General features: G+C 43.2%; 2 protein-coding genes across 2 annotated transcripts in view; one reads left to right on the forward strand and one right to left on the reverse strand.

The window, feature by feature from the left end:
- Nucleotides 1–6306: 6306 nt before the first annotated feature.
- ACOD1 (aconitate decarboxylase 1) overlaps nt 6307–24352 on the forward strand; it is a 65681-nt gene continuing 47635 nt past the window's right edge. The window contains exons 1-5 of the mRNA XM_056491462.1: nt 6307–6380; nt 7777–7938; nt 8995–9084; nt 11746–11951; nt 12517–14832. Coding sequence (XP_056347437.1) covers nt 6369–6380; nt 7777–7938; nt 8995–9084; nt 11746–11951; nt 12517–13471 — 1425 coding nt within the window. The 5' untranslated portion in view covers nt 6307–6368 and the 3' untranslated portion in view covers nt 13472–14832. The remainder of the gene's footprint in view (nt 6381–7776; nt 7939–8994; nt 9085–11745; nt 11952–12516; nt 14833–24352) is intronic.
- Nucleotides 15010–20391, reverse strand: LOC130253171 (glutamine amidotransferase-like class 1 domain-containing protein 3, mitochondrial). The gene is made up of 4 exons (XM_056491508.1): nt 20174–20391; nt 18226–18397; nt 16190–16394; nt 15010–15303 (listed from the first exon to the last, which is right to left on the reverse strand). Exons 1-4 carry the CDS (start codon nt 20279–20281, stop codon nt 15111–15113), a joined length of 678 nt encoding a protein of 225 aa, XP_056347483.1. The 5' UTR covers nt 20282–20391; the 3' UTR covers nt 15010–15110.

The following is a 24352-nucleotide window of genomic DNA, read 5'->3' on the forward strand; positions in this document are numbered from 1 at the left end:
ATCTATTCTCCCTGAGTATGACCTTATTAAATAAATAAATGCAAGGCTCAAACATCACATTATTTTCCTTACAGCTAACCTTAGTGCTCCTGCAATAATTCAAGGCCACACTTGCAGGGAGGGAAAAGGTGAATAAAATACTGTCCACTACATCTGACAGTAGGTTTCATTTTTAGGTGAATAGTTTTAAACCCTGCCAGTGCTGAAGCATCAACATGGTTGATCATTCCTATCATTTTGTGAAAGTAGTTATTTTTCTTGATTTTTAATTCTTCCTGCATCTGGTTGAATCTACTATGCTGAAGATGAGTAATCATAGGGAAAAAATAGTGTCATTATAAATTCTAAAACCCACAATTCTTCAAATGCCACTTATGTAAAAAGGACCAATTTAAATCAAATCATTAGCTTCTGCTTAGATGCTCAATTACAAGTGTAATAATATAAATGTTTTATGTATTCACAGCTCTTGTGTTCAAATTTAACCTTTCTTCCATTTTTGCTGTTATTTCTCCCTTTTATAAATGTTGGTGTAATTAAGCCCATTTCCTCTTTAGAGGTGAATACACAATCACAGCTAGAAATTCCTCAGTATGTTTTACAGTCTGAAATATGTGATACTCAATCTCAGAGCTAATAACTACCATGACATGTTTTATAATTGCACCATAAATCAGAGACTGCTGCATTTAAAGTGTAATTTCAGGCTGTTTTGCAATATTTCTTGGCACTTTTAGGGTGGAAAATGCACGATCTAGCTGGGTACAGCCAAAAGTTTTTTTTGCAGTTGTTGGAGTGCCCCAAAAGGGCAGGAACATACTTGTCACAGATGGGATACCCAGGCTGCCTCGGGGATCTCAATGAAAGCATGATGTCTGAACAGTTTCTGTCCAGCAGATAGAAGGGATGGGTGGAAATTAACTCATGGCAGGAGTTTGAAGAATGGGCACTCCATTAGCATCAAGTACTCTGTGGCTTTTGTAACATGACTCATTGTTTAAATCCTTCCAGGAGGGGCTGTGTTTGGGAGGGACAAAGCTGAGAGCAAGAGAGAAAGCATCTGCTCTGAAAGTTGGAGGCACAATTCTGTTAACTCACACAGCATCTTCCAGTACCTGTCTCAAGCCTTCTGCAGCTGCTGCCAGGTAAAATGATGGACTCCCACAAAATCAGGTGACTTTTTTGTCCCAAAGCCTGTTTCTGTTTGAAGAATGCTGCTTTATTTTTCATTCTGGTTTTGCTGTATATTCCATAGGTGTTATTTTAGCCCTTTCAATGCATACAAAAGTTTGTAATGAGTCTTGGATAATTTCTTAGGGATTCCAAATCCCTAAGAACTAGTATAGACGCAGAGAGGCTCTTTTGTGCCTTAATTAATGGTTAAGCTTGTTGTATACTAGATCTTGATACCACATCTCCCCACTGGACTGCCACCACAGCCTTGCTGGGCCCCTTATGTCCTGACATCTGGTCTGTCTCTGAAGTGATCAGGAGCATCAGTTTGCTTGGTGCCTTTCTGTGTATGATGCACAGCCCAGCACAGTGAGTAATGCTTTGTTTGCACCACCAGGGTTCCTCTGATAATTTAATTAAAATTGCCACATCCCTCACATGTGCTCTCACTAGTTTGGTTTCTGCTCATCAAACTCTGAATTTATGCTAGTCAAGTTTTATCGTCTCCCCAAATAGCACAAGTCATGCAGTGATACCTGGCTGCATTTTGGACATAATATAGACATCATGGGCTGCACTTTGATTAAGAGAGCAACGTGTGCTACAGGCTGCCAAAAACAAAAGCAAGAAGTAGTTATGCAAACTGCAGGAACACAAACCCTATGTGATCTCCCACACCCACTGCTATATTCATGCTGGAGATCGTTGGGAGAGACATTAATGGTTAATGGCTCAAACATCTGGCCATTTGCAGAGGCACAGGGTGCTTTGCTGGGGTAAGGGTAGGGTAGATGAGTTTTGGGGCATGTGGTGGCAAAACCTCTGATCCAAATTAGACAGAGGGGGAGAACACCCACACACCCACCACCAGTGATTCTGGGGTTTGAGCCAGATAAGATAGAAGGTCGATAAGAAGCATGCCCTGTGGAGGGGGGTGATGTTTTTTACCATGCCAGTTATCCTCTCTCACACTTGTGACTTAGGTGTGAAACCTCCCCCCTTGGGGAAGATCACTTTCACATGTAAGCCTGAAGGTATTTATTCCTTCTGATGGGGCATTACTGGCTCCGCTGCATGAGGTGCAACTGTCCTATCTTAGAAGGTGTCAAACTATCTAAGACACCCCACAGCACCCCCAGACTCATTCCCTAGTCCTTCCCCCAGAGGACTGCATGTGATCCACAGTGTTGCAGCAGAGCCTGAGTGTGCTGCAGAGGACAGGGTTAAACTGTGTGCTGTAAAGGTAAAGGTTGTAGCATTGGTGAAAGCTAAAATGCACATTGGATCAACAGGAATTTCATGGAGCTGCAGTGTCTTCTCATATGCAGACCAGGTCTCTTCACTCTACTCCATAAGTAATGCTGTCTTGAATGTCATCCTAAGGGAATATCCCAGGTATGTCTGTTGCCTCTTACAGATCATTTAAGCAACATTACAAGTTAAAATGAACCTTGAGGTCTTGCCTTTAGGAATAGCCCTGCTAATTTAGGAAAGCAAGAAGGGTAGTGTAATGTAGTGCACTGACCAGCACACTGACTCCTAGCAACCTTTACCAGAATATGGCCAGGAACTTCCAAGATTTGCTGTGGGAACTTTGAAAAAAAACAAACAAGGGTGATAACTTCTCAGAGATTTCACTGCCATGGCCACTAGTTGTGCAAGGAAGTGAGTAAGAGAACTACTAGGCTAGAAATTTCCAGGATGATACCTTTCATGGTGCAACCATTGCCTGTTGCATTTGCTGTGTGTTTTTGCTGTCTGGCTCAGTACCCACTGTTGGGGTAAATATGGGAAGGTAGGCTTGAGGAAAAAGAAGCACAGGACTATAATGACAGTGACAACAATATTACAGCATCCCAAGAGTTATGGCTGTAGGGCTGCTAACAGGTTTAGATCAAGCCATCTACTCCAGACAATTCATTAAGATTCTCACCTTTTCATTGGAATTAAAACATCCCAGTAGAAGGAAAAGGAGCGAGTTCTGCACTTGAAGTTGTTTTCAGACTGTCAGCAACAGCAGTGTCTGTAAACACAACACACCTGTCTCCTGTTTCTCATCTAAGCACAGGCTGTGAACAAAGTTACTTCTTGAAAGCTGGCTTGGAGAAAAGGAAGCCTGGACTCCATATTTTGCCATAATTTTTAATATTTCCTTAGAATAAAAAGTGCATAAGCTAGGGCCAGAATTGCTTTCAGTTGCAAACATAGAGCTTGCAGGTGTGGGCAGAGTTTAGCCTAAAATAACTGGAGGCAAAAGAAGGAAAAAAAAGCAGCTTAAAAATGTGATGTCAGCAGGAGAAAATTGACTCTGTGGGGCACTGGTTTTCTAAAGCCTTGTTCTATAATCAACACAGCTCATTACTGTAGCTGCATGCAATGCTGCAAATGACATTTGGATGAACACATTTTGTCTTTCCACCACACTTGCTAGTTAACAAATTGTCTGCCCAAATTGCTGAACCATGCATATTGTGTCAAAGAAGAGGAAAGCAGCAGATTCCCTTTGTCAGGGTGGACAGGCTGTATCAAACTCTCAGTCACTGATTTTCAGCCTTTTTCTGTTTAGACCCCTAGGAATTCTGCTGTGGAGGTACAGGACTTTGCATAGATGCCTCTTCCCCCTGCAGTGATAATCATATTGCTTTCTTTTCCCTCACAGTCTACAGTGTACACCTGAGCCTCAGGTCTGCAGACCACAGTTTAGAAATTGGTTTCACAAGCAAATGTACAGTTTCATTTCATTCTTTTCTTAACAAAAAGTCACTTTCTCATAATATCTCAGTTCAGCCCATAAATAGTACTAATGTTCTTATTGCAATGCATGGGACAGTCCATCCTGCAGTCAAGATCACAGAAGGAAGTGGCCACGTATCTGAGATCAGCTGGGAGCATGTGACTGCACATCACTTTGCAAGGCACATCACAAGTTCTGGGTCCCATCCAAATTCACTTTGGAGTCTCACATTGGATTAAGGCAAGGGGGACCACTATCTCACTTGAGGAGGAGAAAGAATTGAGAAACAGAATGGGGTTATAATAATATCCCAAAGGTAATGGAAAAAGAGGATGGACTTTAGGGTTTGAATATCTATTTATCTGTTATTTAATGTGTAATTTTTTGTGGTTGCCTAGGGCGCTGTGGAGTCTCTGTCCTCAGACATCTTCAGAACCTAAATGGGCACAGCCTGCTCTGGGTGGCCTTGTTAGAGGTTGGACAAGATGGTCTCTGGGGGTCCCTTCCAACTGCAGCCTCTCTGTGATTCTGTGGTTCTAAATTTAAATATTTTCTTCCAATTTTCAGAAGAGAAGAATGAGCTGAGAGAACAAAAGCAAAAGTTAACAAAATCTTTCCCTTTTTCAGCTCAATAAGATTAACTTCTATTAACCTTTTTAACTACTGCCAACATTGTCAATGTGAGCAATCCCATTATGTTGGTTGGATTTTTATCAGCACTAAAGTTCCTCAGGCTATCTCTGAGGTTTTCCTCAGCGTGGAAATATGGGGGCCAAGGAAAAAGCACAGATGCACATTTTGGATCTCTGTCCTTATGGGGTCAGGATTTGGCAAAACATACCCAGGACCTAGGACAAGTGCTGGGATGTTTATTGTAGATGGAAGTTAGGGTGAGGAAACTGTGGCATACTCATAGAGGAATGTGTGGGAATAGGTTTAGCAGCCACACTGAACAGCTGCTCATATTTAAAAGAAAGACAGGACAAGGGTTTAAATGGAACCTTCAAATGATGCAGGTTAGCCTGTACAAAACTATATAGTGTTTGTAGGACTGGGTTTTTAGGAGTCCCAGGCCTCAGGCTCTTTGGCTGTATCCATGAACTGACTCATCACTGCTTCCATCATTTAAGGCCCTTTGTTACCCAGCACAATTTTTGGCATCAAATTATGCACCAGCAGATGATATCCAATAGCAGAACTGGCTAAAAGCCTGGGCAAAATAGGCAAATATCTTGCCTAGAGCTTGCTGGGGAACAGCTGATTCCCTCTTCTTTCATGATACCTGTCTGTGCCCTCCCAAAATTTCACAGAATATGGCTAGCCCTACTCCTCTCCCCTTCTGCTTGTGCTGCAAGATTTAATTTTGCATTTCTGAGGGAATGAAACTCAGTTATGCCTGATTGCTGAGAATCACAGAGCTAGCTCTGGAGACAGGCTGGACCAGCTCAGAAATGGGTCTGCTCAACACCAGGGCTGGCCCAGGGAGGAGGAGGAGCACATACCCAGGGACAGGAGAGGGGGAAGGACACAGCCTGAAACAGGACCTTTCAGTAGTGGTTAGAACCACTCAAATAGTTCAGCTTCACCTCTAGACTCATGCTGTTATCTACCTGGAAGCACTCAGGAGTCAGATAAGGCTTTACAAAATTATTTGGAGCTATTCTCAGTAAAGGGCTGAGGTTCCTAGACTATTTTAGGCAGCACTTTTCATGGAAGTGCAAGCCTGCAATTCTGAGATTTGATACTTCCCTAACCAAGGTGATTCCCATACTTCAGAATTATCCAGTGGACCCTAGTCATGCTCCTGTGGGGTCTGCTCCCTTCCTGATGGGATAGGCAGGAATTTCTCACTCACTATCTCTTGCTAACACACAGGGATTCGTGCTGTTAAAACACTGCTAAGTGCCAAGAACTGCCTTAATCCAATTTATGGTCTGAAATTCTTATGGCACACATTTCCCAAGGCTGAATTGTATGTGTTAGGGAGGAGACATATAGCAAAAGAAGAAAAAAACCCCAAAACAAATTAACAGCAAGTTGTTTAAGCTAAAACAGCCTTTGCCATCCTGTAGTCTAGTACTGGACTTTCCCAACTAGTAGAGCTATCCATGGATTACTGTGGTTCCACACAGCTCTCCATGCCACCTAATGAATTAGTTTATATCTGGTAATGAAATATTGTATGTATTCATTTACACAACATGTAAACATGACTGGCTAAGTCCTATCATGTGTCCCAGAGGTTCAGAGTGCAATTAGTCAGGGGAAAGTTGAAAGTGAAGCAAAAAGAACAATAACAGGCAGAAGAGGAAATGGGCAGGACGAGATGCATGAGTAGAAAGGCCTAATATTCCTTCCCCCACCTCAGAGAGACACATATAAATAGTGAGAGAGTGAGTTCCCTGCTCACTGGCCACCACTCACTTTCTGCATCTCTCTGGGACGTGCATCACCCAGCAGGATGTGGGCAAAGGTACTGTCTTGTTTCTTTGCACTGTAAGATGCAATTCTCTAGTTAAGCTTTTGTATCCTCACTCCACATGCTGCAGTAGGTGCTCATCACACCACGGGATATGTGGTTCATCTGCTTTAAACTGCTTGTAACTGCTTCCTTGGGATAGTCTTAGTGCTTCACTACAGGTGTGAGTGAGAACTTGTTGGTCATGATGGGTACAGCTCTGGTAGAGAAAGAGGAATGCAGTGTGAACAATTCAATGAAAATATATGAGCATAGCAGGGGTGAGTCCATATTGTAAAGAGAACAGCACAGTTTGGTTTGTTTACCTAAGCAAAATGAAGGTCAGAAGGAAATAATACCAGCACTGTGTGGATATGTGCAGGGGAGTAAAGGAAGGGGAAGGAAGAGAGGAAATTAAAGGAGACCATTCCCAAAGTGAGAGAGGATAAATATTCACTACTGCCAGTATAAAAAAGAAACTATGTGCCTAGACTGGTTGTAAATAATGTGTACCTCTACAGTGGGACATTTCTAATGGTCCAGGAAGGGAAGTTTTCGCTTATTTTCTAATACAGATACTAACAGCAGCTCACAGCCAAGAAGCAGGCTGAATTTGCATAATAGGTCATTGCTCAATAGGAGAAGGAAATAAATATGTATAATTCCCAGATCAGCAGGATCCAGGAACAAGGAGCCACTGCTTTTCAAAAAGGCAAGATCTTGTCTTGGAGAAAAGCTGGAACTCCAGCTGAGAGTGAATTCAATGGGAGCTGGGAGCTATGAGCAATATGTACAAGGTAGGGCTGCCAACTCCTGCTTCCCACTGAGCTCCAAGCTCAGCAAGATTTGGGATAGTAAGGCTGCCAATCAGCAGATTAAATCTTGCCTTCTTGTGTGGTAGTGGGTGCATTGGCTTGAAATGCTACTCTCCCACTGATTTCAATACCAACAAGTAGGTGGCATGGCAAAGACAGATGTTTTTATTTCTATTTGGGGGGTGGGTATGTGAGAGTGTGTGAATAGTCATTAGAGATGGAGATGAGATGGGGATGAGGTAGAGATGACTGAGATAATCTTGCATGGTTATAGCACTTGGAGTGCATACTCTCAAGGACTCAGGGAGAAAGCAGAAGAAATACAGAACAAAAAAGGATAATGATGAAAGAATAAATAAAATATAAATAACACAGTGACATTTCTGGGAATAAAAAGAGGAAGAATTCTAACCTTGGTTTTGCTTATGCAATTCATGTAAGCAGGGAAAGAAATGGCCAGTGTGCTAGACAGTAGCCCAAAACTGAAAGGAAAAAAAAAGAGGAAAGAAAAAAAAAGAAGAGGAATGAAAATAGTGTTTACTTTAAATATAGAGAAATATCTATTTCTTCTTTTTCTCCATTTTTTCCCTTCCCAGACAGTTACAGGAAATTTTGCCAAGGTGATTCATGGTTTGAATGCAAATCAGTTGACAGATCAAGTAATTCAGAGAAGTAAGCGAATGATTCTGGATACTCTTGGAGTGGGGCTTCTGGGCACCAGCACAGAGGTCTGCCACAAAGTGGCACAGTACAGCAAGGTAAGCTGCCTGGCATTTATAACACACCCTAAGGTTTAGCTCTAAGACAACAAGGGAAATCTTAGGCTAGGAAAAGGAAATTTTGCCATGATGGTTGGAAAGAAAGAAATTGTGTTTGTCGCGCTGAAGACAGTGAAATTTCAGTCCTCAAGTTGTTTTTCACTCTGGATGGGCAAAAGTCTGTGTATCAGTCTGTATGCTAAGATCCCTCTCCATAAACACAGTCAATTAAGAATCCCTTCCTTCCTTTCACCTATGATATTTTACTAAAAGCATCAACAAAGTAAGCATCATTTATCACCAGCCTTTCAAATCAAGGAACTGTTAAAGAACTGGGGAGTTAGAGTGGGTTATTTGCAGTCCATGAAACATAATTATTGTCTGCAGCATCAGCCATCCTTCTCCTCTAGTCTTGCTGTCCTCAAACTAGCAGAGTAATTGACCTTGAAAAGAAGCTTTCCCAGCATAGGAGTGCCTCAGTGAGGAGGAGTTCAGCCCACTGTTTTATCATTCAGACCTGTCTGGGTGGACTTGTGCTCCAGAGCTCTGTGTGCCAATTAGTCCCTTCCCACAGAGCATTCTTCTTTCCAAACCAGGGTAGTTTATTCCCTTTTATTTAGTTTGCAGCACCAGGAGGCCATCTATCGTTTACTCAGGATTTTACTGAAACACAGAAACAAAACCCTCTTCCCCAAAGAGATGATGACAGTCCTGTCATCATTTAGGTAGGACTTGAGGATCTCAGAGGTTTTTTCCAACCCAGATGATTCTGTGATTCTGTCAATGGATGGTGCAAAGGGGCATCAGTGGTCAGAGATTGTAAGTGTCCAGGTGGGTCGTGTTGGTCTGCCCCCAAGCTGTGTTTGGGGGAATAGGATACAAGCCAGCAGGAAGCTGACCTTCTTTTCAGGCTTTCTGAAAGAACAGTATTTTTCTCATAAAAGGGAGCAGTTAGGTCCCAAGAGAACATGGTCTGCTCTCAGTTACATCAGAATTACAATGCACATTTATCCTTAGGTTCAGGACTTTGAATTAATTTATGTCAATTTGTTTCAGATCTACAGCTCAGATTTATCCAGTACCATCTGGGGCCACTTGGATTTCCGACTGCCTCCTCTGTATGCAGCTTTTGTGAATGGAGTGGCTGTAAGGGATGCTCTTTTATTTGCTCTGAAATCATACAAATTGGTGCCATTCTTGCTCTATAGAGAACAGAATGTCCCAAAAATCTTAGCTTATTCTGAAGCCTGCTACAAAACTTTCCTAGACTATTCTCTTAATGTGCTTCAACTTCCATCCAGTGAGATTTAACTTAAGGTATAATATATGTATGATCCAACTCAGCAGCATCCCAGGGTACCTTTAATGTGAGACCTGGGACTGTTGTCAAATGTCAGAACTCTAAAGCTTAAAACCTGATAATCTTGTAGCAGGGCTACAACTTTGCTGTAGCTGCTAAAAAGGCACCCTCTAGCTCTAGCTCATTTCACTGGGATCTGAATCTCCTGCCAACTGGTAAAGTACAGTTACAGGAAAACACAGATGCACATATAGATACATACACACATAATATCACAAGGCAACTTAATCTTCAGTTACACGGTTTCCAAAAGCCAGTGATATATTTTGGATGCACACTTTGTTATTAAAGCAATAACTAGCTCCCCAGACATTTGTCTAAATTCAGACTGAGGCTGTAACCTGTTTGAAATTAAAAGATGCACAAGAGGTGGAGTAGACAAATTTGGCAATTATGCAAAACCAGGGAAGGTGACCAACCAAGGAAATAGTAATATTAAGCCTATTTAAATTAGTGTGACAACAATATCAGAGGTCCAATTTAACAGCTCATTTCCAATGTAGAGAAAATTACCTTGGAAATGAGATCTGGTACTGCTCAGCTCCTAGCAGCCCTTATGATATTCAGATCTGGCTGTTAGCATATATATGATCAGTTCAGTTTACATCTTGGTCACAGGTCAATTTAAGCACTTACTGAAGACACCAGAAACACGGCTTACAGGGTATTGCCCACAACTTTCCTTATTCTGTACTGCAGGGCGTCTTCCCTGATGGCATCAAAGTTTTTCAAGGCAGACACTGCATTTTCTTCTTCTATCTGCTTCGAAACAGTCCTCAAAAAACCACAATCACAGTATTACAGGGCAAAACCTGACTGCTGAGCCTGACCACCTTCCTTCCCACTTTGCTCTGAAGTTAAGACATGGATGTGAAAGTTCATTTTTTGAGGTGTTACTATGCTATATTGAAAAAATGCTGTCCCTGATGCTCTCAGGTCTTTGGGGGTTCTCAAAACTTTGCAGGAAGAAGGAATGTGTCTGATAAGCAGTACATTGCAGACACTGACTGCACTATTGGGGACCATCTGCTACCAGATCAGCAGCTGTATGTCATGCTGGGATCACCTAAAATCTTCCTGAACAGCTGGGCTCTGGGCATGGGAAAGAGAAGGCACCATTTGGGATTCTCTCTTGAGCCAAGCAGCTCATTCAGCATTGAGACTGTAGCTTTATCCTACTCCCAGCAGCTCCAGGGAGTCTGATTCCTTGTGTGACGGGTCTTGTTTTGGTGTGCTGAAAATTCAGGCTAAAGCCTCCTGTACATTTGCAGGCTTGTGCCTGTTACCTGTGGATGGTTGCACCAGAGAAGTAGCTCTGATGATATAAATTCCATTTAGCAGTATTTAACTGCTAGAGTTTTATGGTGCGAGTCCTAATGGCAGCATCAGTTGAAGCACTGGAGAAGTAATTTCATTGTGTTTATATTTATTATGTTTTGGGGAAAGTGAAAATTCACTGTTCACGTGGTGGACCTAGAACAGCTGCTTGTGGGAGTCCAGAGTATTCCTCTGGCTTCCTTGGAAGGTTTAAGACCCCCCTGGCGGGGTCCCCAAGGACTCTGGAATGGGACCCAGGTGTCTCGGGGGCTGGATTTGGCTCCTTGGAGCAGTTTGCCAACATTGAGAGAAGAAATGCAAGCCACAAGAGTAAATAGAGTGTAAATTAGACTGTTAGAATGTAGAATTAGCAGATTTCTAGAATTTTTGTGATAAGGGACACGTGGCCAAAATGGAGAATTGGGGGTGTGGATATTCTTCCTCCTTCTTCTCCGTGTCATCCATGCTGGGTGACACGCTGGCACATTTAGATTGGACAAGAACAGATCTGGACCATGTAACAAGATTGTATTGTATTTGGGGTCATTTGTAAATACCTAGTACGTAATTTAGACTATAAAAGATAAGTCCTGCCTCTGCCAGGCAGATTCTGCCATGGACGTCTGGCGAGCAGACTGCTGTTCGCTGGACAAAGCATTCCTGAGATAAGCAACAATAAACAACCATGAAAACCTCTAAGAACAGCCTCCTGCAGTCTCTCATCGGCGGGCATTGGAAAGAGCTGGGTTCCAGACCACCTGCATGTCCACCAGAGGTGATCTCAGGTCTAAGGAGACACCTCAGGATGTGACACTGCTTTAATTATACCAGTCTAATTAAGGCAGCAAAAGCCAACCGCAGAATAAAGGAATCATTGTCACACTGCTTTCAGGCTAGTACAAGTTGAATTAGAATTATTCTCCTTTGAGGTAAGATCTCTGTTTCTTTGCCACTTCTCAGACAGCCATGTTGGGAGTAAAGGTCTTTAAAAAACTTTTGAAATTTTTGCTTTCTAAGGAAGATCCAGTTCTTTGGTGCTTTTTTATACCAGTTACAGTAGTTTCATTTGGTCGAGGCAACCTTGCCAAGTCAGTTTATTTCTAACATATCAATGCCTCTCTTTCCATTAGGTGCACTCAATGGACTTTGATGACACCTGGCATCCAGCCACACACCCATCTGGGGCTGTGCTCCCTGCACTGATTGCACTCTCAGAGGCCTTTCCTCAGAAGAAAAAAATCTCAGGTCTTGATCTGCTCTTAGCTTTCAATGTGGGAATCGAGGTGCAAGGCAGATTGCTGCACTTCTCCAGAGAAGCCAGGAATATTCCAAAAAGGTACATAGAAATGTTTAAAGTAGAAAGTGGAGTGGAGGTGGTTTTTAATCAGTGCTAATATACATAATTAAATGTCATTTCAAATACAGGTGGGACAGTTAGTCGTATTTCCTAAGCTGTTCATCTGGAAATTTAGGGAAGGCTCATCACATACATACACTTGACTCCTAACTCTTTAGCTAATAGGTTTCTTTTTGAAAGCATTGAGCAATTCACAATGAGGCAATGATCTCCCTACTTTGAATTTTTATAGATTGATAATCATATATAAATTTAAATAATAATAGATATAACTTTATATTTGACTATAAATTTGCTTGGAACTATGAGCAACACTAATGTTTCTGTTGCTTTTTGGGAAGGATTTACTGCAAGCAGTACTATTCCAGTTTTACTTTTTCCTGGGGAAAAGTGACAACTCTCAGTTAGGCCTACACATGAATGCTGAACGTATGTTTCTTTATGGTCCAATCCATTTTCCATGGCAATGAATTAAAAGCTTTTGAAGATAGTGAATTTGGTGAATTTTTGAAATCTGGTGACGAAGATACTTTTGTTTCCTCAGGTTCCACCCACCAGCAGTGGTTGGTACAATAGGGAGTGCAGCAGCTTGTGCTAAACTGCTAGCTCTTGACCAGCTGGATTGTAAAAATGCCTTGGCTATTGCTGCCTCCTATGCAGGTGCCCCACTGGCTAATGCAGCAACTCAAATAAAGCCCCTCCATGTTGGGAATGCTGCCAAGCACGGACTGGAAGCAGCTTGCTTAGCTTCACAGGGCCTTCAAGGAAACAAACAGATCTTGGACATGGAGTCAGGGATGGGTGCCTTTTATACAGATTACAGCCCACAGACTCTGCCAACCTTGCAGTCCTACCCCTGGCTCTTGGACCAGCAAGATGTGGCCATCAAACGCTTTCCTGCTCATCTGGCAACACACTGGGTGGCTGATGCAGCATCTTCTGTTAGGAGCAAGCTTGTGGAGAGCACTGAGAACTTGTTCCCCCTTGATAAAATTGAGAAAGTCATTCTCAAAGTCCCTGAGGTCAAATATGTGAACAGACCCAGCCCAGCCTCAGAGCACGAAGCACGACACTCCTTCCAGTTTGTTGCATGCTCTAGTTTGCTGGATGGCAGCATGTCAGTCAAGTCCTTCACCAGTGAGAATGTTCACAGGCCAGCCCTGCAAGCACTCCTCTGCAGAACACAGCTGGAGCACCCTGCTGACAACACCCCCAGCTTTGACAGCCTTTACTGCGAAGTCAGCGTCACGCTTCGGGACGGCAGCACCATCAGCGACCGCTGCACGACCTTCTACGGGCACTGGAGGAAACCTCTGGAAAAGGAAGACCTGGAGAGAAAGTTTCAATCCAATGCACTCGGCACCCTGCCTGCAGAAGCTGTGGAAGGCATTATAGAGACTGTGTACAACCTGGAAAAAGTAGAGGACTGTTCTGTGTTAAGTACATTTCTATCAGGACAGCCAGCTAGAGCACTTCCAGAGAAGCTGCGCCTCCTTTGAATGCTCCAGCCAACAGCTACATGCTCTTCACAAAGCCAATGCAAAATTCAGGACAAACTCCTACTTGGTGACTCAAGCACTTTTAAATAAGACTCCTGGAACACAAGAACCATATTCAGTCCAATATTGTGGGCTTTGACAAAGTAAATAATTTGGTGATTATGTGCCCAGCTTAGCCAGGCTGAACAGAAGATCCTCTGCTGGCACAGCCAACTCCAGCTCTCTTTGTATCTCTACAGGCAGAGCACTCACCGCTTGCACATGGCACAAAAATCTCCCTGCTCTTCTGCCAAAAATCTGTGTTCTGCTTCTCCTAAATAACTCCATACAGGAAATCCAAATTCTGGAAGAATATGGAAGCGCTGTGTCTGTGAAAATCATCATGGTTAGAAGTACAGAGAACAAAAGCCTTTATATATTTATTTCTGTAGATTTATTTCTACAACCCCCTTGAAGAGGGCACCTGTTAGGTCTGAGCATTGACATTTGTGCTAAAATAAACACAGCACCCATAGGGAGGGGTAGCACTCAATACTCTACAGCGTGTCAGGTGTCACTGCAGCCATTGCCCTTGCACTGAGGCAGCAAAGGCCTGGGCCCAGCCTGATCACAGGAGTGCTGAGCAGGAGGGACAGCTCCACACTTATCATCATAAAGGTTTTGTTTCCCTGTTTTATATTCCACCTGTTGGCTCCTCTGTGGTACAGGTCTATTCCTGTTTTATTCCTGCCCCAGTTCCATAAGACACAGAACAGGTGATGTCAGTTTAGGTTCCTTCAGGCCCAGCAGTGTGGGCTACACTACCCTGGGCAGGAGTGACAGAGACCTGTGAGCACCAGGGCACTTCTTATGTGAGACAACCTGGTGTCCACAGTGGACCTTGATAATGAATTCTGGGAATTTTTCGTTCCTCCAGGTGTACAAAGCCTTACCAGATTGACCTTCTATAATAAGCTGCCAAGCCTTTGTTCACATTTGTAAGATCAAAGCACGTGCTCTAACACATATAAAATTTGTCTTCCTCAGGGCACTGAACAATGTACGCAAAAAAAAAAAAATCACAAAATAAATCTAATTCATTTTACCAAATAAATCTGAAATTATTTCATTTATTTGCACAAAATTTGAGTATTTTCCACAGGCAATGCATTAATTTGTGCTGGGTCTTGGTTTATAAAGTTGGTTTACCAAGGGGCTCTGCAAAAATTTTGGAAGTCCATTAGTAATACTTGCTTAAAGACTTGCAAGGGGAAAAAAGAAGCCAAATAACCACATTCTTTTATTTTTCCTTTCTGATTAGAAATCAGAATTTAATTACTATACTGAAGGTAAACAGACTGATTTACCCCATTGCCCATTCAGTATTTTAAAAACTGAATACATCTGGATTCATTATAAGAAATAAAAGGACTCCCCCAACTAACTTCAACATATGGTTTCTATTTTAAAAGATAAATAAATAGGTTAAATTCAGCAGTAACCATCTGATGTATTAAACAATTAAAAACACCCCACCATACCGAACAAACCAGGAACTGTGAAGTTTAGCAGTTGCATTATTTTATTAATTCAATCAAAGGAAGCTAAATGTTTATGCTTATCTACACTGATTTCCTCAGAGAAATCTGTACGCTTCTACTCAGGCAAGCTTCAGGACTTCTTGTACCATTGTTCCAATTCCATCAAAAATTTCATGCAGAGGAGCCTTGCACATGAAAGCACAGGTAGTAACTATTTTATTGGCTTTATCCACGTGGGATTCATTTACATTTTTGCAAATGTGCTTACATCCAAGCTCTGTTATAGCAGATGCCGTTTCAGCATCAGGAAATCTGTAAATAAAAAGACTTTAATTAACATAAAGCAATGATATAGCCATAAAATTCTGCACACATAAATTGACTGAAAGAATTACAATAATATCTATGTGACTCTTTAGCTGATGATGACAAGGGAGTTAAAGAGGCTGCTACAATCAGATTCTCCTATCCCCTATGGACACATCTAAATACCTTTGAAAACAAGGCCTGAAATGCAGAGCCACAATATGTAAGGTACAATAGTTTTTAACAATCTGTCCATAAGTTTGGAAGATGCTACCAAGTGCAGCCATAACTGATCTTTAAAAGCTTGAGAGAAGTCAACTGAACCTGCAACCTCTTCCAACTCTTCCATGTAAGGTGTTCCTCTGAGTTCTGTAGAGATTTTGATGGTTTTTCCCCCTTCTGATAAGGAAGGAACAGATGCAATTTGCTCTGAACAGAATCCCTCGCTACGGCTGCTGATAAATTTAATTCAGAAGTTTTATTGGGAGCTGACACTTGAAGCAGTACTGATTTCTGCCAGGCCCTGTTCTCATCTCCCTCCCCTAAACTGGCCCCAAACCACTACCACCAGAAAAATTTTATTAAAAATCCCTGAGTTAACAGCTAGACTCAACCATCCTAGAGACTCTTCCAACCTAAACAATTCTGTGATATCACAGATCAGTGTATATCTGGTTATAACATCACAAGTCACCTGACCTCATGGATTCATTCTCTCTGCCCTGTGTGAGTTCTGTGCCTACTATTAGTATTCTAGTGAAAACTGCCACTAATTTTTCTTAAAACTAAGTTCTCCCAGGTTTACTGGTACCAAAGAGACTTTTGAAGAGTAGCCTGTCCATTCTCCAACCTTAATTCCCATGTAAATCATATCCATCCATTTCCTTCTTACCTTCCATCTATGTTTTTATCTTGACCGACTGTAACTTCACAACCAGGAAACACTTTGGCTGCCAGGACTGGTGATATACAGCACAAACCAATGGGCTTCTTAGCACTGTGGAAGGCTTGGAGTGTGGAGTTCACATGCTCATTGACAGTACAGTTCTTGCCATCTACAGCCCAGGAACACAGATTCTTTGCCACACCAAAACCACCTAAAAAAAAAAAAAAAAACCAAAAAAACCCAAAACTAAAACCACAAAGCTCAAATATAAGGCACTGCTAAAAGCTATTAAATTTGATACCAAACAGAAGCTCTTTTTTACAACATTGTCTTGGTATCTGTGGAACTCTTTAGTAACTGTACTGAAAGCCTTACAATGTTACCATAACCTGTAAACGGTGGGTTTACAATGTTAAAAGTTTAACTGCACACTTTTTTTATATCATGTAGGTTATATATAGGCCAGAAAGCTTAACCTTGTTTCCAAAAGCAACAAATAAACAAACAGGAAACCTCACATTCATTTGCTAGTCACTAGAACAGCTGCACCATCTCTCCAATAAGGAAGAGGATCAAAAGACCAATACTAGTTAAAAGCAAAAGTACGGAATTCATGGGAGTAATGCAAACAGTGATTTGACCCTCTACAGTAATGAACTCTTAAGTTTTACTTTGATGCTTAAGCAATTATAGAAGAACTTTTCTTCTTCCCTAGAGCTACTTTTCAACTTTAAAAAAAGAGATTAACACAAGAAAAAAACACGGGGGATTTTACACAAAACGGACATTATAACATATGGTATACTGAGACCAAAAAACCCTTGTAAATGATAACATAATTTCCTATTAAAAACAGTGCCAATTTGTCTTTCTATAACTTAGTTTTAGCAATCCTTTAGGTGCATTAAATCTTCACTTAATTGTATAAGCAGATTGTATTTTACAGCTCCTTTGTCTGCTGGATTTATAACCATCAGAATAATCAAAGTAAGGTTATTCCATACGGAATGTGCACAGCATCAACTTTTCTCCAACCCGAATAAGGAAATTTCCACAAGTACTTCAACAAACAGCATCAAGAAGCTTTGCATTTTTAATATTTTTCCTTTCCTGGTTTGCTCACTTTCAAGTGTTATCTGAAATCTCTGAGGTAAGATTTTAATTTTCAAACTTAATAGGGTTTATTCCCCTCTAACAGTTATTACAGCAACCCCCTGAGCCTGAGTTATAACAGCATGAAATTAACGTGGAGAACATCTGTGAGCCTCTACTCCCTCCTGATCAGCCCTGACATCAGGGCTCATTCACAGTGCAGGCAGAATTGTTTGTGTTATACACACACTCCCTCTGCTGGCCTTACAACAGCGTGAAAACTTCAAAATAAACACTGAGGCCCAATCATGAAGGCAGTATTTAACAGTACTATGAATATTCTGGAAAGAGATCTTCAGCAAGTCATGATTTCCTCGTGATGCTCCAGCTTCTTAATTTCTAAAAGTGATTACAATTATCTCCATCTGGAAAGCAATTCTGTGGTCTCTTAAATAAAAAATTATCCATAAACACATTTTATACAACTTGATCAGCAGCTGAGTAGATACATAATTAAAACAGAATGTACTCCCATCTGACATGGAACATAATCTATCTGGCAACCTGCTACTCTGCCAACATTTTCAGAGGCCCAGAAATTAAGGCATTGCCATGTAACTGAGCTCTGCCCAGTTTTTGAACTGGGTCAGGGTTCTTGTCCACACATAAGTAGTGAAGTTTTCACAACCTTTAGTAAGAAGGAATGGAATACCAAAATGGAATACCAAAAGAACACTCTAGCTTAGTGAACTATGAATCAATAAATATATTGAGTGAAAAAATCACAAATAATTTTCTTTTGAAAGATGAGCTCAGCTGGTCAGTGCATGGTGCTAATAACACCAAGGCTGTGGGCTCAACCCCTGTGTGGGCTATTCACTTAAGAGCTGGACTCAATGATCCTTGTGGGCCTTCCAACACAGAATATTCTGTGATTTTATGGTACCTACCAGGGAAAATGACAGCATCAAATTCACTAGCTTTCAGTTCAGCCAAATCCTGAATGTTTCCTCTTGCCAACCTGGCACTTTCAACTAACACATTTCTCTTCTCTTCTGCTGGACTTCCTTTTAGGTGATTGACTACATCCCTTTGCTCAATATTGGGGGCAAATATCTTCACCTGGGAAGAGAGATGAAGCAATGTTGTGAATGTAAATAAAACTCATACATATTTGTCACAATAAAGACCAATTAATGAAAACAGGTTTTGTCCCTGAAGCCTCTTATCTAAGTTAAGCAAATCTAGCACATTAAATATCTAAAGTAACATATGATATATTAGGATGAGCAAACACAGCTATTCTTCCCATTCTATTCCTGCAGCATTTTGACAGGAGAGTATTCTTACACCAACATTAAGCTTACTGATTTTAGAACAGCAGATAAGCCCAAGGACAAACAGGACACCACAATTTATGCCAGCAGCCCAACTGGACATACAGCTGACTTTGAAGAAAGGTTGCTCTTAACTGTTATGGGATGAAAGTGTGCCAAAAGTTTGACATAAAAAAGTTACAGATGCAAACTGTACAAGCATTAGAGTTGCCAGCTGTCCTAAAACACCAGCAGCAGAAAGGAAGAACAAAACACAGGAGAACCAATTTTGGTTAGACACAAAAGGAGAACACTCCATCAGAATAAAAAGCTCTGTGACAGGTGTACCACAGGGTTGTCTTTCTGTGTCTGTTTTGAAGCTTCCTTTGCAAACTTCTCAGAGATGACAATTTTGTGCTAAATGAGGGTGCTGTTACCATCAGACACCTGAATGTGGATACACACAGACAGTGACCAGCCTCTGCCATCTGAAGCCACAGATGGGGCCAAAGCACACCACTATGTCCTGGCCCAGGCTCCTCTGACAAGTCCCAGTTTACCAAAGAGAACCCAGAAACAGTGGGCAGAAAATAAGTAGGTGAATCCCAGTGAGGGCTGCAAAAGCAACTGGAGGTAAAATAAAGAATTTTAACCCATCCTCAGCTCCCCATGGATCACAGAATTGTTAGGGCTGGAAGGGACTTCTGGTGATCACCCAGCCCAACCCTCTGACCAGGCAGGGTTACCTAGAACAGGCTACATAAAAATGCACCCAGGTGAGTTTTGGATATCTCCACAGACAGAGACTCCAGGACCTCCCTGGGCAGCCTTTTCCCATGCTCTGCCACCCTCAATGTAAAGAAGTTTTTCCTCATGTTGAGATGAAACTCCTTGAGGATTAGTTTATGACTATTGCTCCTCATCCTGTCACTGGGCACCACAAAAAAAAGTCTGGCACTGTTGCCCACAAAATTGGATTCATTACCTGGTGTGTGAATCAAATAATTACACTATCAAGAGAGACATCGGTTACTTATTTCAGAGTCTGCAAGCCTGGGTGTTCGGTGGTATTCCACAAATCAAGCACACCCACTGGACTTTTTTGGCATTGTCTATACACAGAAATTCAGAGCAACTCTCCAAGAGCAGCCCCTCTATTATGATTGTTTAGTCATTTCCATGCAAGTTCTGTAACTCCACTTAACTTCTACACACGCTCAGGGGAGCGGTCTTCACCAGGGGTCTCTTCGACCTGCAGGCATGACTTTCAGGATAATAACTGAGCTGTACTCATGAGGCCCCTTTTCAGTCTTGTGTCCAGCTGCCTGTGCGATCTCAACTCCCGTCAGGAGGCAGGGCGGGGATGAATAAAGCAGGAGAGGGGGCAGCACGAACAGGGAGATGATGGCTGAAGAGGCTTTGTAGGGCGCAGGGAGCACCGCAAGCCGGGAGGGGCTCCGGTCCCATAGACATGGGGACTCCAGGCTGCTGTGTGGCGCACCGCACGCCAGGCCACACACACACACACACATACACATATATAAATATACATATACACCCCACAGGCCGCCGTCCCCGCTACCTCCGCGCCGCCGCGGCTCAGGTGCACCAGCGCGGCCGACGCCTCGTGAATCTCGCTGCCATCGAAGACGCCGCAGCCGGCGAGCACCAGCGCCACCCGCTTGCCCATGGCCGCCGCCCCGCAGGCCCGGGAAGCAGCTGCGCCAGGCGGCGAGGCCGGGGCTGCCAGCACCGCCCCTGCTCCTCCTTCCTCCTTCCTCCTGCCGCTCCTCCCGCCGCGCCTGCGCCGCCGCGCCCCGCCGGCTCCATCTTCCGCCCGCCCGGGAAGCAAACGAGGGGAGCCGGAAAGCGAATGACACGTGCCTGCAGTTTTAAACAAAACAGGCTCAAGCGCATTTTCGGCGCCACGCCTGGGCTGCGGCTGTGGCGGGCGGGTGACCCTTGGTGGCTGCAGAACGGGCGCGTTCTGTCGCTACGCACAAAGTTGCCGCGGCTCGCAGAGCCTCAGGGCGGTGCCCGTGAGGTGGTTTTGTGAGGTGGGTTTGTTTTGCGCCTAGGGTTATAACTGTGTAATGAAAATCGGCTTTCAAATTGCTTGGAAAGAAAAAAAAAAAAAAAAATAAAAAATAAAAAATAAACAACAACAACAAAAAAATACAAACCGAAGTGGAGTTTGGTAAGAGGCCTGCGGTACTGCTGGGTCCTGATGCTGTTTGTTTCCGTGACGCCTCACTCAGCCCCACCTAGTCCCCTTTTCTCCCTTAATCTCATACCGGATTTTAAGGAGCTGCTTCACTTTATCAAGAAAAACAGAGACCTTTTAGCAAACCGACCTTTCTTCCTTGACCCACTCCCAGCTTAGGGCCTTTCTTTAGTGAACCAAAAGGGAAAGAATGCATCCCATGTCTCCTTAGGACTGTGCACACTAATGCCACACAGGGATCAAATGTATTGAATTTTAGTAAGATTTCTCAGCTCTTGTTCCTTTGTTTTTCATGAGCTGCCTCTCTTATAATAAGAAAAAGCTTGTGTTCATTAATGAAAACTTACTCTTCTGCTGGACCTGAGGACTGAAAAGCTGGATTTTGTAGAAAAATTAGAGTATCTTCTAAAAATTTGGAGTATGGGTTTTCTGTAGAGGACATGAGAGTGAGTAGACTGAGCAGAACAAAAACAACATTTGAAAGCAGAGCCTTTTCCTGCAGCAAAATGCATTCAGCTGAATCCTGGTTGGTTGGGAGTCTGTGTGTCATGATGGACAGGGAGATTCTGGAACAGGACAGGGCCAGGATAGGTAAATTCCTTGCTGAAGGGCGGACTCCTGTCTGCTGGGCAGTGTTTACTCCAAACAGGTGCAGGGCTTCAGCTCAGTCTACACCACAGCCCACACTCTGCCTTCTTAGGACTGAGCAGGACTACAGCATAGCTCCACTGAGAGTCTGCAGAGCTGGAATCCTGCTGGAATCATCCTTATGCTTGAGAGCTAGGAGAAAGCTTCTGCCTGGAAGGAGTTTAAGCTCAAGGCATGTTTGGAGGGAGGAGTGTAGTCCAAAATTCTGCTGTGTGTTAGGGCCTGGGTTGATGTTAGAGCTAGGGAAGTGAGCATCTTGAGAATTCCCTGCTCCTTGCTGACCTGACTTACTGGCTAGTCTTTCTGGATGGATCCCAGGATCCATTTGAATTGTCAGTAACCTCATCTCCAGTCTTGTTTCTGGCCCTGGATCTTAGATGGAACTCAGATTCTCATTATAGGTCATCTCTTTTCCTGGATGGACCCTAGACTTGAGTGGGATATGATAGTCCTATCCCACTTCAGGTTCTCTGTGTCACATCTCTGTGCTCTGTTCCCTGATCCAGCTCCAGCCTGCTCATGCCACATCCCTGCCCTGCCTGTGTGCCCTTGTCATGGCCCTCTGTGTCTTAGGTCCATGTTTTCATCCCAGCTCATGACATGTCCTTGCTCTAGCTCTCTGTAACCCTGAAGTAGCCCTAAGAGGACACTTCCCTATCCTGGGCCCACAAAAGCAAGAGCATTTCACAAGGAGTACAGCTCTGAAGCCAGATGTTTGCAAGGTGAGAGGTCACACCTTGATGGGAGAAGCAGCGGTGGCCAAGGCCCTCAATGCACTAGTAGCCCTGTAATTACCCTGGCCAGCCTCTGCTGTGGCCTCCACCCACACACCCTCCAGCCACAAATCCATGGGCACTTAGGCCTGGCATCCAGACATCACCCGAGCCGTGCTGCAGACGTGTCCTGTTTCCTGGTGTCCTGATGTGTGGGTCCCTCTTCCTGCATGTTCTGTGGATTGACCTTGGCACCAGTAGTGTAATCCCAGCCTCTACCCTGCTGTATCTGGGGCTGCTGCTGGATCCAGACACTACTATGTGCCTGTTCCCTTTCAGAAACTGAATACCAGTGAGGTTCCACCAAGACTCTGATCACTAGAAAAATCCATGGTGATGAGGCAATGAGAGGTTATGCTGCAATGACCTATGCATGGATTGGGTCTGCATTGGGTAGGGTACACAGCTGGCTTCAGGTGTGGCTGCAGTGTAGCTCAGGTAGGAGGCAGGAGCTTTGGCTTAAAAGCAGCTTGCCAGGAAAGGAGCAGGGAGCCTCTTCTGAGGTGTCTCAGTGGAGTAGAAGCAGTTTCTGACTTTCCTCACAAGTTTTTATCAGACCTTGAGCAACCAGCTGCACACCCTGAAGGGAAGAGAGCAGGTATTGTCCCCTCCGGACTTCAAGGGGTTCAATTACAGCTCTGTCCTAGACTCCAGCCTTTTTCCTGCTGCCCAGGATTTGACAAAGATGTTTTCTCTAGTGGAAATCTTGCTTTGAAGTGCCTTAGTTGCCTGACAACAGCTGTTATCTTAAATTTGAACTTGGACAGCTCTTTGTATTTCACAGGTACCCAGCTGACTCATTACTTCACTTATCCTTACCCTGCAGCAAATCCCAGAGGGTTCATCTCAGTTTAAAACTCATGATGAATTTCCTCTGCATCCTTATCCTAACCCTCATCCTATGTCTCAGGCTTCAGCAGACCCCCCCTAGAATTCCAGCTTGGAAAGAAATAATTTCCATTACCTGCCCCCTAAGCTGGCAGACAAAGGAGGAGCTTCCCTGCAATCCCAAAAGTTTACTGAACTGCACATCTGTCCCAAGCACAGCTCTCATCCTAGCTATCAGAATCAAGAAGGTCCTGAGGGGAAGTCTTAGCAGTATCTTACAAAGACAGCCCAGTCATTCCCTGCTCCTGTAAAAAGACATGTCTTTCTCCCAGCCCAACTCACAGTTCAGCTGGCATCTCAGGCTACGTAGCAAAGTGTGGGTGCACAGGAGCTCTGTTTCTGGCTCTTTTTCTTAAAATTCCTTTCTTGCTCCCCAAAGGCAGAGACTGTGCCTCTGACTGATGAACTCCTGTCTTTCAGAGCAGCTTCAGCGTGACTTCAGGTAATGTTTGTATTTCTCAATATGCATCCAACTGACTCAATAGCTAACATATGCCAGTGTGAGTGGGAAAAAAAACCCCTGTGATCAGTAAAGCTGTCAGATGTGTAGCTTTATCTGCTGTAATCCATAGATATAACTGTGACTTTCCTACCAAATGGCCCACTGCCAGTGTATGCATGGGCTGGGAGGTGTGCAGCTGTGGTGTAAGCACCATCCAGAGCAGCCCATTTTTGTGAGACAGGGGCTGTTATTTCAGGTGCAACATCCTCTCTGCTGTGACTTACAGTGTGATGACTCGAGTACATGTTCAAAGCCAAACTATCTGGTTAAACCCACGATTTCTGACTGAAGCAGCAGGATTTGTTTTCCCTTTTCTCTCAGTCCCTTCCATCCTGTTCTTGTCAAGGGTAAAGATGGAGAAGGTACTGATTTGTAATGAGAAACCATCAAGAGTCTGTTGTTTCAGGAAAATGTTGTTTTCACTAATCAAAGAAGAAAATACTCCTGGAGATAAGAAAAATTTAGGAAACCTGTCAGGTCTAGAATTTGATCTTTGTAGCCAGTTTCAGTATTTCCTCAGAGCCTGTTACTGGTCAAAGATCCAGATCAGCTCTGTGGGTTTGTAATGGGGAATTTGACATGCTTCTACATAATAAACTAGACAATGTCATTTTAGTTCAAGTTTCTTTATTCATAAATGTATTAGTGGTTTATTTTCTTTGTTCACAACATAACTTAGGTTGCATGAGAAAATAAAACAAAAATGGTACCTTGCTGCAAAAGTTT

Source organism: Oenanthe melanoleuca, chromosome 1 (genome assembly GCF_029582105.1).
Source record: "Oenanthe melanoleuca isolate GR-GAL-2019-014 chromosome 1, OMel1.0, whole genome shotgun sequence".
In the NCBI taxonomy this organism is placed as follows: domain Eukaryota; kingdom Metazoa; phylum Chordata; class Aves; order Passeriformes; family Muscicapidae; genus Oenanthe; species Oenanthe melanoleuca.

Coding starts and splice junctions, on each gene's coding strand:
- LOC130253171 (XM_056491508.1), bottom strand. CDS start 20,281: ATGGGCAAGCGGGTGGCGCTGGTGCTCGCCGGCTGCGGCGTCTTCGAT. Junction 16,395..18,225: donor TGATGCTGTCATTTTCCCTG/GTAGGTACCATA, acceptor TTTTTTTTTTAG/GTGGTTTTGGTGTGGCAAAG. Junction 15,304..16,189: donor GATAAAAACATAGATGGAAG/GTAAGAAGGAAA, acceptor TTTTATTTACAG/ATTTCCTGATGCTGAAACGG.